The 12,089-nt window shown below is 38.7% G+C and overlaps 1 protein-coding gene across 8 annotated transcripts in view; it reads left to right on the top strand.

The window, feature by feature from the left end:
* CFAP44 (cilia and flagella associated protein 44) overlaps positions 1 to 12,089 on the top strand; it is a 106,611-nt gene that overhangs the window by 15,389 nt on the left and 79,133 nt on the right. For 7 of the 8 annotated variants that reach the window (XR_006888273.1, XR_006888274.1, XM_046659083.1 and 4 more), the window contains exons 5-7: positions 1,213 to 1,375; positions 5,230 to 5,332; positions 10,367 to 10,583. Coding sequence is in view for 6 of the 8 variants with exons in the window: in XM_046659083.1 (XP_046515039.1) it covers positions 1,213 to 1,375; positions 5,230 to 5,332; positions 10,367 to 10,583 (483 nt within the window). In the remaining 2 variants the exon portion in view is untranslated. Of the gene's footprint in view, positions 1 to 1,198; positions 1,376 to 5,229; positions 5,333 to 10,366; positions 10,584 to 12,089 lie in introns of all 8 variants that reach the window. The other variant, XM_046659084.1, reaches the window with a different exon arrangement.

Here is a 12,089-nt window from a genome sequence, read left to right as displayed (position 1 = left end):
AATTTAACTGTTAGGCCATGAGGGATAGTTACGTTTAGTTGGTTGTAATTTGTATATACTTCCCAATTCAAATTGCATTAATTTAAATTTTCTCTTTTCTACAATCTACATATCATCCTTGTTAAAATTTACGTATAATTCTTTCCCTGAAAATGTTTATTTACAAATAAGGGGAATCCTCTAAAACTCAGAATTTTTTTAAACAGGGCTCAAGAAATAAAGATTTCTCCAACGATCCTTCAACTTTTGTGTTCAACAATGAATTCTTGGAAATAAGAATCTATCTACTTAAGATATACTATGGAATATATTTCTTTTGCAAACTATAATTTTTTTAATAGCTTGATCTCATTTAACTTATTACATTTATATCATGGGTTATATTAATTTGAACTTGAATGTAGTAGAAATGTACATTTAAAGGATATTTTCTAACTCAGATTTTTTTTAACCTCTATTTTGAATTAGTGCCGTTTTACTCTATGGCATAGAAGTGCACACACACACACACACACTCTTCTACACACCCCTACAATCTAATGAGCTCAGAAGGGAAATGTTAGCCTATTCATTACATATATACTTATATACTATATATTATTTAGTCAGTTTTCATAATTTGTCCATATGGATTAAATTTCAATTGTACTTATATGAAGCTTTTGCAGCAGTCACATTGTCACTGGTGTGTCAGAATTTTACAAACATGTCAGAATTTTAAACCTCTTGTCTTTCAGTATTGAAGAAGAGGCCTATGTAATACTTTTACTGCGTTCAGTCCACAAACTGAACAGGCATTGTGAGTAGAAAGGCGACAGAGACACGGACTTCCTCCCGCATCATAATGTGATTTAGTTTTAGTAAGAGAGAGGAAAATGAAATTACTTAGGTGACAGCTTTGCTCTCTATAGTACTCAAATTGAAAGTTTAAGTTTACTTTTTATTGAAAACAAAAATTAATGTGCTTTCAGGATTTCTCTAGGAACATTAAAATAGTAACTAAATTAGAGTAGGAGGATTTTTACCTAATTTAAAAACAAAATTGCATGAGTAATACATAAAAGAATTCTGAGTTTCAGAGTAAAATTCAACTACTTCAACCTCAAGTCTTTATCCAAGAATATGGATTTTAAAAATATGTTTATTTCATTACTTTGCCTTTCTCTAGGATGGTGACTGTTTCACTCCTTTTCCTTAGCAACTGTCCCTCAGACATTCCTTTGGTTATGACTGCAGAAAGCGAGCCAACCTACAGCTTTTGGACAACAACACTGTGCTGTACGTAGCTGGGAACCAGCTCATCCTTCTGAATTTGAAAACCAAGGAACAGATCTACCTGCGAAGTAGCAGTGGTACAGGAATTGGCGTCATTGGGGTATGCCTTTAGTAACTTAGGAAAAAAAAAACCCATCTTTTTTGATTCTTCTGTGGACCAGCCAGTTAGGTGCCAACACCACGTGCGATGTTATGGCATCACATGAGATGCACAGCAGTCTGTATTCTAAGGCATTTTCAATTCAATGATTACAACCACGATGTTCATTGATATTATCTCCGTGGATTATTATAATATTAACAATATTATCATCCCATTTGCAGATAGGGAACTGGGGCTTATAGAGGTTAAGTGACTTCCCCACAGTCGGGCAGTCTTTTTCACATTGAATGCTATGTTGCTATTCTGAAAAAATAGTGAGATGAATAACACAAATGATAATTCAAATAATAATTAGAGATAAATGCCAGATAAGATTTAAGTACATAACTGAACATCAGGAGATGAAGTATTTTGTACATTCAGTAGTTCAGTTGACGAGAGGCTTTGCGTGTGGTGTGAAGCCTGTTTCTTCCTTCTGCCTCATGTGTCTGTCTCTATCGGTCATCTTCTTTCTTGTTTCTTCAGCCTCTATCTCCTTAGGTTTTTCATCCTCAGCATAAAAACATACTAAATTAACATGTTCTCCTTTTAAAAGGCCCCTCTGTAACCACGTGTTCTCTTTACCCCCTGAGTTTTGATCTTCCCTTCAAAGCCAAGCTTCTGCTGTCTTTTTTCCCGTCACCTGGCTGAAATTGTCCTTACTAAGGTGACCCCCTGGACCTCTTAGTAGCCAAATCTGAAGAATGTCTTTCTGACTATATCTTACCTGACCTCTCCATAGCACTTGGCCCTGTCATCCAGCTTTTCCCTTGGCTCTTTTTCTATCTGTGCTCCCTAAACGTAGGTGTCCCTCGATCTGCTCGCACCAGTGACAGCCTCAGGGACTTCTCGGTGTCTGTGGCATCATGAGAGGGGCATCTGTTGAGATTATGCTATATGAGACAGTGAGGGAAAGGAGGAGAAATATGCAGGATTTGGGGTTCATACAAGCAGCAGTTCCATATGAGATGCCCAAGACGGCTTCTAGAAGGATCGCTATCCAAAGAGAAGTCTGCCTGCTGTTGCCCTTCCTGCTGGGTGTGAGCAGACCAGACAGAAGTGGAAGGTGCAGGGTTTGCTTCACAGCACCCTGCTGAGGCAGAGGACTTCCAGCAGAAAGGCCGATGTGGCTCCAACAGAGAGACTGGGCCAGGCTAGCAGGGAGTAGTGGGAAATTATTTTGATTAGCATAGATGGGACCTGACAGGACATTTAGATTAGAAGTGGAGGTGAGTGAGGAGGTTCTGGAGATTCTTGATTTGAGGAGAGAAGCAGGGACATGGCAATGGGAATGGAGAAGGTGAGGAAAATCTGAGACCCACAAATAGAACTTAGATTGGCTATGGAAACAGGATATAGTGAGATGGAGGAGTGAAAGATAACCTGGAATTTATTTTTTACTTGATCATCTACCTCTATATAGCGTGTGTACATAAGAAAGTCCCTCCTTAGGGAGTTTGTTTTAAGACCAATTAATGAATTCAGCCAGAACTTATTATATAACACGATGTGTCCAACACTACTCAGAACATGCAGGGATTTCAATGAAGAAGGGTTCATGACCTCTATGAATTCAAAGAGTTTAAAATCCATCTAGAGAGACAAGACCCATATTAAAAAGCAAAAACCCGAAAGCTAGATATATGCAAATACATGATTCTGTGCCACCAGCTGTGTGCAAATATTCACGGGCCCAACGTGAGGTCTTGGGCTGTGCGAAGGAAAGTCAGTCAGGGGCCATCTTGAGGTGTCATGAGCCCTGACGTCCACGCCATCTACAGGGTACTGAGCAACGTCTAATATCACTTATTTTTCTATCACTTTATGGCCAATAATAGTTTTGAAATTTCTGTTTTTCTCTTTTGTTCAGTAATTTGGTTTGAGGTTAGTAGTTGGAGGCATAGCGTGGTCAAGACCGCTAATCTGAAGCCTCATCCGCCTGGCCTGGACTCTGAGCAGTCGTATGTCCACGGGGTCTTTTCTCCGTGTGGCTGGAGCTGTTAGTGCCTGGAGAGTGACAGGGGCCTCTCCTCCACTGCCCACATTGCTGTTTTTCCTGAAACAGCTATCCCTTTGTGGATGAGAAATACTTTTGCAAGGCTATGAGAAACCTGTGAGACATGTTTTGGGGCATATAAACTATCCTCCAGAGAAGATAGGGAGAATCGGTATGTTGAGTGTAAAACAAATGACTTGCTAGTTCTAAGGTCTCCAGTAAAAATAAAGCAAAACACCAGAATTCAACCCCACAGCATCTTCCAATCTGAAAGGGCAGAAACTTTTCATTTACTGTGTATGAGACCTAGAAGGGTAAAACATTTGCCTGAATCCCCACTCAGATTTCTGTGCCCACATATATTACATAATATTCCTTTGTAAATGGGGATCTAGAAAGATATAGTCTTAACCTATTTCCCCCAGGTCCTTGGAATCAATTATTTTTTAGTTCGATTTGCTTCTTGGCTCCAGCACTTGGCTTGAATTCTCTCTCTCGCACTTACCAGCTGTCTAACTTCAAGCAAGTTACTTAACCTCTCTGTGCCTTAGATTCCTCATCAATAAGATGAGAATGATAATGGTATCCAAGCTCCCAAGGTTGACCTGAAATTTAAGGGGATTAATTAAAAAAAAAACTTAGATCAGTGTCTGGCATGTAGTAATCACTCAATAAATGTTAGCTGTTTTCAGTGTTATCATTCTCAATGAGTGTCCATCCTATAAATCCAAGCCTTGTTTCAAGTTGAAGTGGTAGCTATTCACTCGAATGGAAGAATAAGAGGCAATTTGCCAGAAGGAAGACAGCCTGTCATAGATCTCCTCACCCCGTGTGAGGAGGGAAGAAAAAGAACTGGAACACTATCTTGGGTACCAGGACTTCCAGTGCAATCTATATCAGAACCAAGCTCCTTGGCCTTAGGTATATAATCAGGAGTTGAAAAACAGTAACTGAAAATAGACTTTTATAAGTACAATATGCTTTTTAAATAGCTTATTCTTATAACGGCCTATTTTTATTTGTATTTTTTGGCTACCCATTTATTCTTCCTGCATCCTGGTTTACCAATGAACAAAAATAACAGAAATAAATGTACAATTCTATCCAATTTATATGGCTAGCGTTTGATGTTCTGACACAAATAATTTATCCAAGGCATATTTACTATATTTTTCCTCTGCATCTGGCTTGGAAATATTGTATCTTTCTCACTTCTAGTAAGTTTACATTCATTTGTGGTAAGTTTGTTCAAGGCAAAAATCTTTAAATTGAGATGTAAACTACTCTGGAAACATGACTTTTTCTATACAAAAATTTAGGTTGATTTATATTCAGGGTAAACAATTCATCTAAATTAGTGATTCTCCAAGAATTGTTTCCAGGTCAGCAGCATCAGCATCCCTGGGAACTTGTTAGAAATGAAAATGCAAATTCTCGGGACCCAGCCCTGATTTACTGAGTCAGAAACTAGTAGTAGGGCTTGCGGTCCACACTTTAATAAGCCCTCCATGTGATCCCACTGCGTGCTGAAGATTGAGAACCTCTGTTTCAGCTCCTCTGATGGCAATTAAAAAAACTGTAGAGTTAGAAATCACTCTGTTAATGAAAGTAAATCTTAAAATAAGCATTCTTCCAGTTTTCATTTAAATCATATCCATCATCAAGTATTTATTATCAGATGCTCATTTTTCAGTTTTCTATTGGAGTGGATCCTAATAAACAAATTATAAAATAACAGTTGCTAAATGCTGCCTTCATACGACTATTTATATGAAAATCTTCCTTTTATACTTTAGTGAGCTCTGATTTTTTATAGGTTCACCCTGATAAAACTTACTTCACGGTAGCTGAGAAAGGATTTTCCCCAAAGATTGTCGTCTATGAATATCCTTCTCTGAGGCCCTACAGAATCCTTCGAGGTGAGTCCAGAAGGATCTTTAAAATATCCCATGTTCAAGGTTAACAACATTCTGAAGAAGACATAAAATTATTGTAGCAGTCAGAGTCCTCCAGAGAGTCAGAGCTAGTAGGAGAGTGAAGAGGGATTTATTGAATGGAATTGGCGTATGCGGTTGTGGGGGCTGGCAAGTTTGAAGATTGTAGGGCAGGCCGACAGGCTGGAAATTCTTTGGCAGGAGCCAATGCTATATCTTCAGGCAGAATTTCTTCTTCCTTAGGGAAACCTCAGTTTTGCCTTGAGGACTTTCAACTGATTGGATCAGGCCCACCCAGATTATTAAGGATAATCTCCTTTACTTGAAGTCAACTTATTATAGATGTTGACCACATCTGCAAAATACCTTCACGGCAACATCTAGATGAGTGTTTAATTGAATAACTGGGTACTATAATCTAACCAAGTTGACACATAAAATTAATCATCATAGTTATTTTACAGTTCTGTTTTCTGTGTAATTAATTTCAGTTGTCAGTTTTTTAAAAAGTATTTTTCAGAGCAGTTTTAGGTTTACTATAAAATTGAGAGAAAGGTTCAGAGATTTCTCATATACCCTCTACTCCCTACCCATGCAGAGCCTACTCACTATCAACATGACTCATCAGAATGGTACATTTTTTTTTAAGATTTTATTTTTCCTTTTTCTCCCAAAGCCCCCCAGTACATAGTTGTGCATTTTTAGTTGTGGGTCCTTCTAGTTGTGGCATATGGGACGCCATCACAGCATGGCCTGAGGAGCCGTGTCATGTCTGCGCCCAGGATTAGAACTGGTGAAACCCTGGGCCACCGCAGTGGAGAGCGCTAACAACCACTCGGCCGTGGGGCCGGCCCCAGAATGGTACATTTTTTACCAAGGATGAACATACGTTAATACATCATAATCACCCAAAGTCCATAGTTTCCCTTAGAACTCACTCTTGGTGTTGTACATTCTATGGGTTTAGACAAACATATAATGACATCTATCGATCACTATGTCATCATCCAGAGGATTTTCACTGTACTGTTGTTACTAATCGATTTCAATTTTAAGCTGTGTTTTCATTTTCATTTAGTTCAAAATATTTTAAAATTTCTCTTGAGATTTCTTCTTTGACCCATGTGTTATTTAGAAGTATATTGTTTAATCTCCACATATTTGGGGATTTTCCAGTTATCTTTCTGTTACTGATTTCTATTTTAATTCCATTGGGGTCTGAGAACAGACAATGTATGATTTGCATTCTTTTTGCTGAGGAAGATTCAGCCTAATGTCTTTTGTGAATCTTCTTCTTTTTGCATGAGGAAGATTTGCCCTGAGCTAACATCCATGCCAATCTTCCTGTATTTTGTAGGTGGGTCGCCACTATGACATGGCTGACAGTGGTATAGGTCTGTGCCTGGGAACCAAACCTGTGAACCCGGGCTGCTGAAGCAGAGCATGCCAAACTTGACCTCTAGGCCACAGGCTGGCCCCTGATTTGTATTCTTTAAATTTTTTAAAGTGTGCTTTATGACACAGAATGTGGTCTGTCTTGGCGAATGTTCCATGGGAGCTTGAGAAAAATGTGTATTCTGCTATTGTTAGATGAAGTAGTCTGTAGATGTCAATGGTATCCCATTGATTGATGGTGTTTTTGAGTTCAACTATGTCCTTACTGATTTTCTGCCTGTTGGATCTGTCCATTTCTGAGAGACTGGGTATTGAAATTTCCAACTATGAGTGTGGATTCATCTATTTCTCCTTGCAGTTCTATCAGTTTTTGCCTCATGTAGTTTGATGGTCTGTTGTTAGGTGCTTACACGTTAAGAATTGTTCTGTCTTCTTGGAGAATTGATCCCTTTATCATTGTGTAATGTCCTTCTTTATCCATGATAACTTTCCTTACTTTGAAGTCTGCTCTGTCTGAAATTAATACAGCTAATCCTGCTTTCTTTTCAGTAGTGTTAGCATAGTATATTTTTCTCCATTCATTTACTTCTAATCTATTTGTGTCTTTATATTTAATAAATAGTTGGGTCATGTTTTTTGATCCACTGTGACGATCTCTTTTAATTGATGTATTTAGATATTGACATTCAAAGAGATTGCTGATGTAGTTGGATTAGTATCATTCATATTTGCTACTATTTTCTATTTGTTGCTCTTGTTTCTATTTTTGTCTTCCCTTTTTCTGCCTTTTGTGATTTTAATTGAACATTTTATATGATTCCATTTTCTCTCCTTTCTTAGCAAATGTTGTATTTCTTTTTTTTTTACTGTTTTTCATGGTTGCGCTAGAGGTTGCAATAGATATTTACAGCTAATCCAAGACCACTTTCAAATGACAGTATACCATTTCACAGGTAGTGTGGGTACCTTATAATAATAAAATAATCATAATTCCTTCCTCTGGTCCCTTGTAGCATTGCTGTCATTCATTTCACTTATATATAAGCCTGCTTATATTTAAGCATTCATTTCACTTATATATAAGCATACATATATACATAAGCATACATAGTTGAATACATTGTTATTATTTTAAACAAACTGTTATCTGTTAGCTCAATTAAGACTAAGAAAAATAAAAGTTTTTTATTTTACCTTCAATTATTCCTTCTCTAATGCTCTTCCTTTCTTTATATACATCTGAGTTTCTGACTCTGTTATTTCCCTTCTCTCTAAAGAACTTCTTTTAACATTTCTTACAAAGCAGGTCCGCTGGAAACACATTCCCTCGAAGTATGTTTGTCTGAGAAGGTCTTTATCTGTCACTTTTGAAGGATAATTTCACTGGGTAGAGAATTCTAGGCTGGTGGGTTTTTTTCTCTTATTTTAATTATTTCACTCCACTCTCTTCTCACTTGCATGGTTTCTGAGGAGAAGTTGGATGTAATTCTTGTCTTCGTTCTTCCATAGGTAAGGTTTTTTTTCCCTTCTGGGTTTTTTCAGGATTTTTTTTCTTTATCTTCCATTTTCTGTAGTTTTTTGGCATTTATCCTGGTTGGTGTTCTCTGAGCTTCTTGGTTCTGTGGTTTGTCGTCTGACAATGATTTTGGGGAAATTCTCGGTCATTATTGTTTCAAATGTTTCTTCTGTTCCTTCTCCCTCTGGTGTTCCCGTTACATATACATTACACCTTTTGTAGTTGTCCCACAGTCCTTGGATATTCTGTTTTTATCAGTCTTTGTTCTCTTTGCTTTTTGGTTTTTGAAGATTCTATTGCTATATCCTGTAGCTCAGAGATTCTTTCCTCAGCCATGTCCAGTTTTCTAATAAGCCCATCAAAGACATTCTTCATCTTTGTTACAGTGGTTTTTTCTTTTTTCTTTTTTTTGCTGAGGAAGATTAGCCCTGAGCTAACATCTGTTGCCAATCTTCCTCCTCTTTTGCTTCAGGAAGATTAGCCCTGAGCTAACATCTGTTGCCAATCTTCCTTCCTTTTTGCTTGAGGAAGATTAGCTCTGAGCTAATCTGTGCCAGTCCTCTTCTATTTTATATGTGGGTTGCTGCCACAGCATGGCTGATGAGTGGTGTAGGTCCATGCCTGGTATCCAGACCCGTAAACCTGGGCCGCCAAAGGGGAGCACGCTGAACTTAGCCACGAGGCCATGGGACTGGCCCCTGTTATCGTGTTTTTTATCTCTGGCATTTCGTTTTGATTCTTTCTTATGATTTCCATCTCTCTGCTTCCATTGCCAATCTGTTCTTGCATCTTCTTTATCCATTAGAGCCCTTAGCATGTTAATCAAAGTTGTTTTAAACTCCTGCTCTGATCCTTCCAACATCTGTGCCATGTGTGGTTCTGATGCTTACTCTGTCTCTTCAAATTGTGTTTTTTGTGTTTTGGTCTGCCTTGTAATTTTTTCTTGATAGCCAGACGTGATGTAGTGGGTAAAAAGAACTGCTGTAAACAGGCTGTTAGTAACATGGTGGTGAGCTGTTGGGGGGAGGCAAAACGTTCTATAGTCCTAGGATTAGGTCTCAATTTTTTGGTGAGCCTCTGCCTCTGGACTGTGAACTTCACAAATATTTCTCAGTATTTCCCCCCACCTCGTGTGGGACAGGATGGCAAGAGTGGGCTGGAGTTGCGTATTTTCTTCTCCCAGGTGAGTTAGGCTGTGATAATACCCAGCAGGTAAGGCTCTGGTTAATTAGTTTCCCCTGAGGACAGGCCTTATTAAGAAGAACAGAGTGCGCTGGTGTATTTCAAAATGGTTCTTTTCCCCTCTCCCTGCCAGAAGCCCAAGGGGGTTTTTCCAGGTATTTGCTGTGGGAAGCTGGTCAAGCTCCTGGAGGTAAATCTCACAGTATTGTTGGGACCACCTTATGACTGGGCCCCCCAGAGTTCTTAATTCTGAGACTTGTCCACACTGAGCCTCCAGCAACTGGTCAGTTACAGTTCAGGTCCCACTACCCCAGCGCTGGCTGTTTTTCCTCCTGAATCCCTACCTTGGTAGGTTGCAAATCCCTGTATTTACCTGTCAATCTCTTCAGTGTGGGGGACAGCAGTTTGTCCTGTGTCTTTCCCCTTCTTAGGGACCCAAGAAGAGCTGTTGATTTTTCAGCCTCGTCAGCTTTTCGCGTGTTTAGGACAGAATGGTGACTTCCAAGCTCCTTACATGTGTAACCAGAAACCCGAAGTCAACAATTTTTATTTTGTGAAGTTTCCAATGGCAAATTTTAAATTATAGTTTGATTTCTTTCTGCCACCTAACATGCTTTTGTGTCTCCCCTCCCCCACTTCATAAAATGGAATATATTCCCAAAATGGTTTTCTCATGCAAAATGTGATTAAGATTTCTTCCTCCTTCCCCTACCTATCATGTAATTCATTCTAAAGCCAAGGGTGATGAATGATTTTGGAACTGTTTCTTTAGGAGATTCTTGGCATTCTTCCATCAATACACATTACCAAGGGTGCTTGCTTGTTCTCTCTCCCTCCCTATATACACCCTCCTTTCTTTGATAAGACACTTTTGAAAATGAAATAAATGTTGCCCCTGTTCATTGGACTCCCATTCATCCTTGCAGATGGGACTGATCTGGGCTATGCTTATGTGGACTTTAACTACAATGGTACCTTGCTGGCCTCTGTTGGTGGCAACCCTGATCACACACTGACCATCTGGAATTGGAAAGAAGAGCAGCCCATACTGAGGACAAAAGCTTTTTCTCAGGAAGTTTTTAAGGTTACTTTCAATCCTGAAGATGACGAGCAGCTTACTACATCGGGATCAGGCCACATCAAGTAGGTCATACGACCGATACAGGTGCTTGTAGATTATCGTAAGGGTATTTTCTAAGAGGATCGACCAGCTGGAGACATTTTTGCTGAGGTTGTTAACATTAGGATAATTTTTAAATGTGTTCTTTTTAAAGCTAACTAGTAATGTAGCTTTCCTAATTCGATATGGGGATTTATTGCTGCAAACGGCATAGATAAAAGAAGGGATTTTAAATTTAGCCTGCCGCCTTCTTGGAGGCTTCACTTCCTAAAAGAGTTTGTATAATGTCTTACTAACATTGGCATGGTGTTTGCAAACTCATATTGAGCTTTCAGCTCCGCTGTTAAGTTTGTTGTAGCAATATTGTGTGATGGGTAAGTCATTTTGACGTCTCTGAACTCGGTCTTTATCTGTAAAACAAGAATTATATTGGAATCATTCCTGACACACGACCCTCAGGTCTCTGGCTCTAAGTTCCATGTCTTTTTTGTTCCATCAAACCCTGATCTGCTTCCAGGGTGGACTGATTTTGTCCTTCTCTGTCTTTCTTCTACCCTGTCTCACGCATTTCTTTAACAACCTTCTACCACCACCCTGGAGCTGACCACGGCTTGGTTCCCAGTGTCTATGAGACAGATGTTTTCATCTGTCCTAAATTCCTCTTATTCCGCTTTAAACCTGGCCCTCTTCTTATGAATTCATTAGAAATATAGACTAATTGAACAGATTTTCAAATGTAACCTTGGGGGAATTCTCAAATAATCCTCTGCTAGATATAGGCTAAAAATTTCCAATTCCTTACGTTTTCCCATCATTTAGTGAAGTGCATATTTTCTACACACTATATCTTTGGGGAAAGGTAGACACTGAACAATTTCACGTGTGCAGTGCTATAAAAGAAGTACAGAGAACATGGAAACGTATGGTCAGGGGACCTGCAACAGCCTTGGAGAAGGATGTTGGTTATATAGGCTTTTGGCTTCATATTATTGACTTTTGATACCTTCCATTAACTATTTTATATCCAGTTGATAAGCCAGATTCTTTTTTCTACATAGTTTTCCTCATTCGTACTGTTCATTTGTTTAGACTATTAGTAAGAAAATGTAAGTAATAACTAACATTTATTGATTGATTTATGTACCAGGGACTGTTCTAAGGGTTTTTTAAGCAATTATGTGAGGTAGGTGCTACTGATATTCCCATTTTATTCATGAGAAAATGAAGGCACAGTGTGATCAAGAAAATCAGTCAGCAAGTAAATTGGAGTTTTTGGGAAAACTTTTACATCCTCAAAAATGGTACCATCCAGTAGGACTTTCTGCCATGGTGGAAGTGTTCTGTGCTGTCTGGTCTGGCAGACACTAGCCACATGTAGCTATTGAGCACTTAAAACCAGCTGCTCTGGCTGAAACACTGATTTTTAAATTTTATTTCATGTTAATTACTCTAAATCTAAATTAAAATAGTCCGATTTGGCTAGTGGCTACTGCATAGGACAACACATTCTAAAATATAATATCCACAAA

This window comes from Equus quagga, chromosome 4 (genome assembly GCF_021613505.1).
Source record: "Equus quagga isolate Etosha38 chromosome 4, UCLA_HA_Equagga_1.0, whole genome shotgun sequence".
NCBI lineage: Eukaryota > Metazoa > Chordata > Mammalia > Perissodactyla > Equidae > Equus > Equus quagga.
The sequence above is the reverse complement of the archived record's forward strand: the minus strand, read 5'-3'. Positions and strand labels throughout refer to the sequence as shown.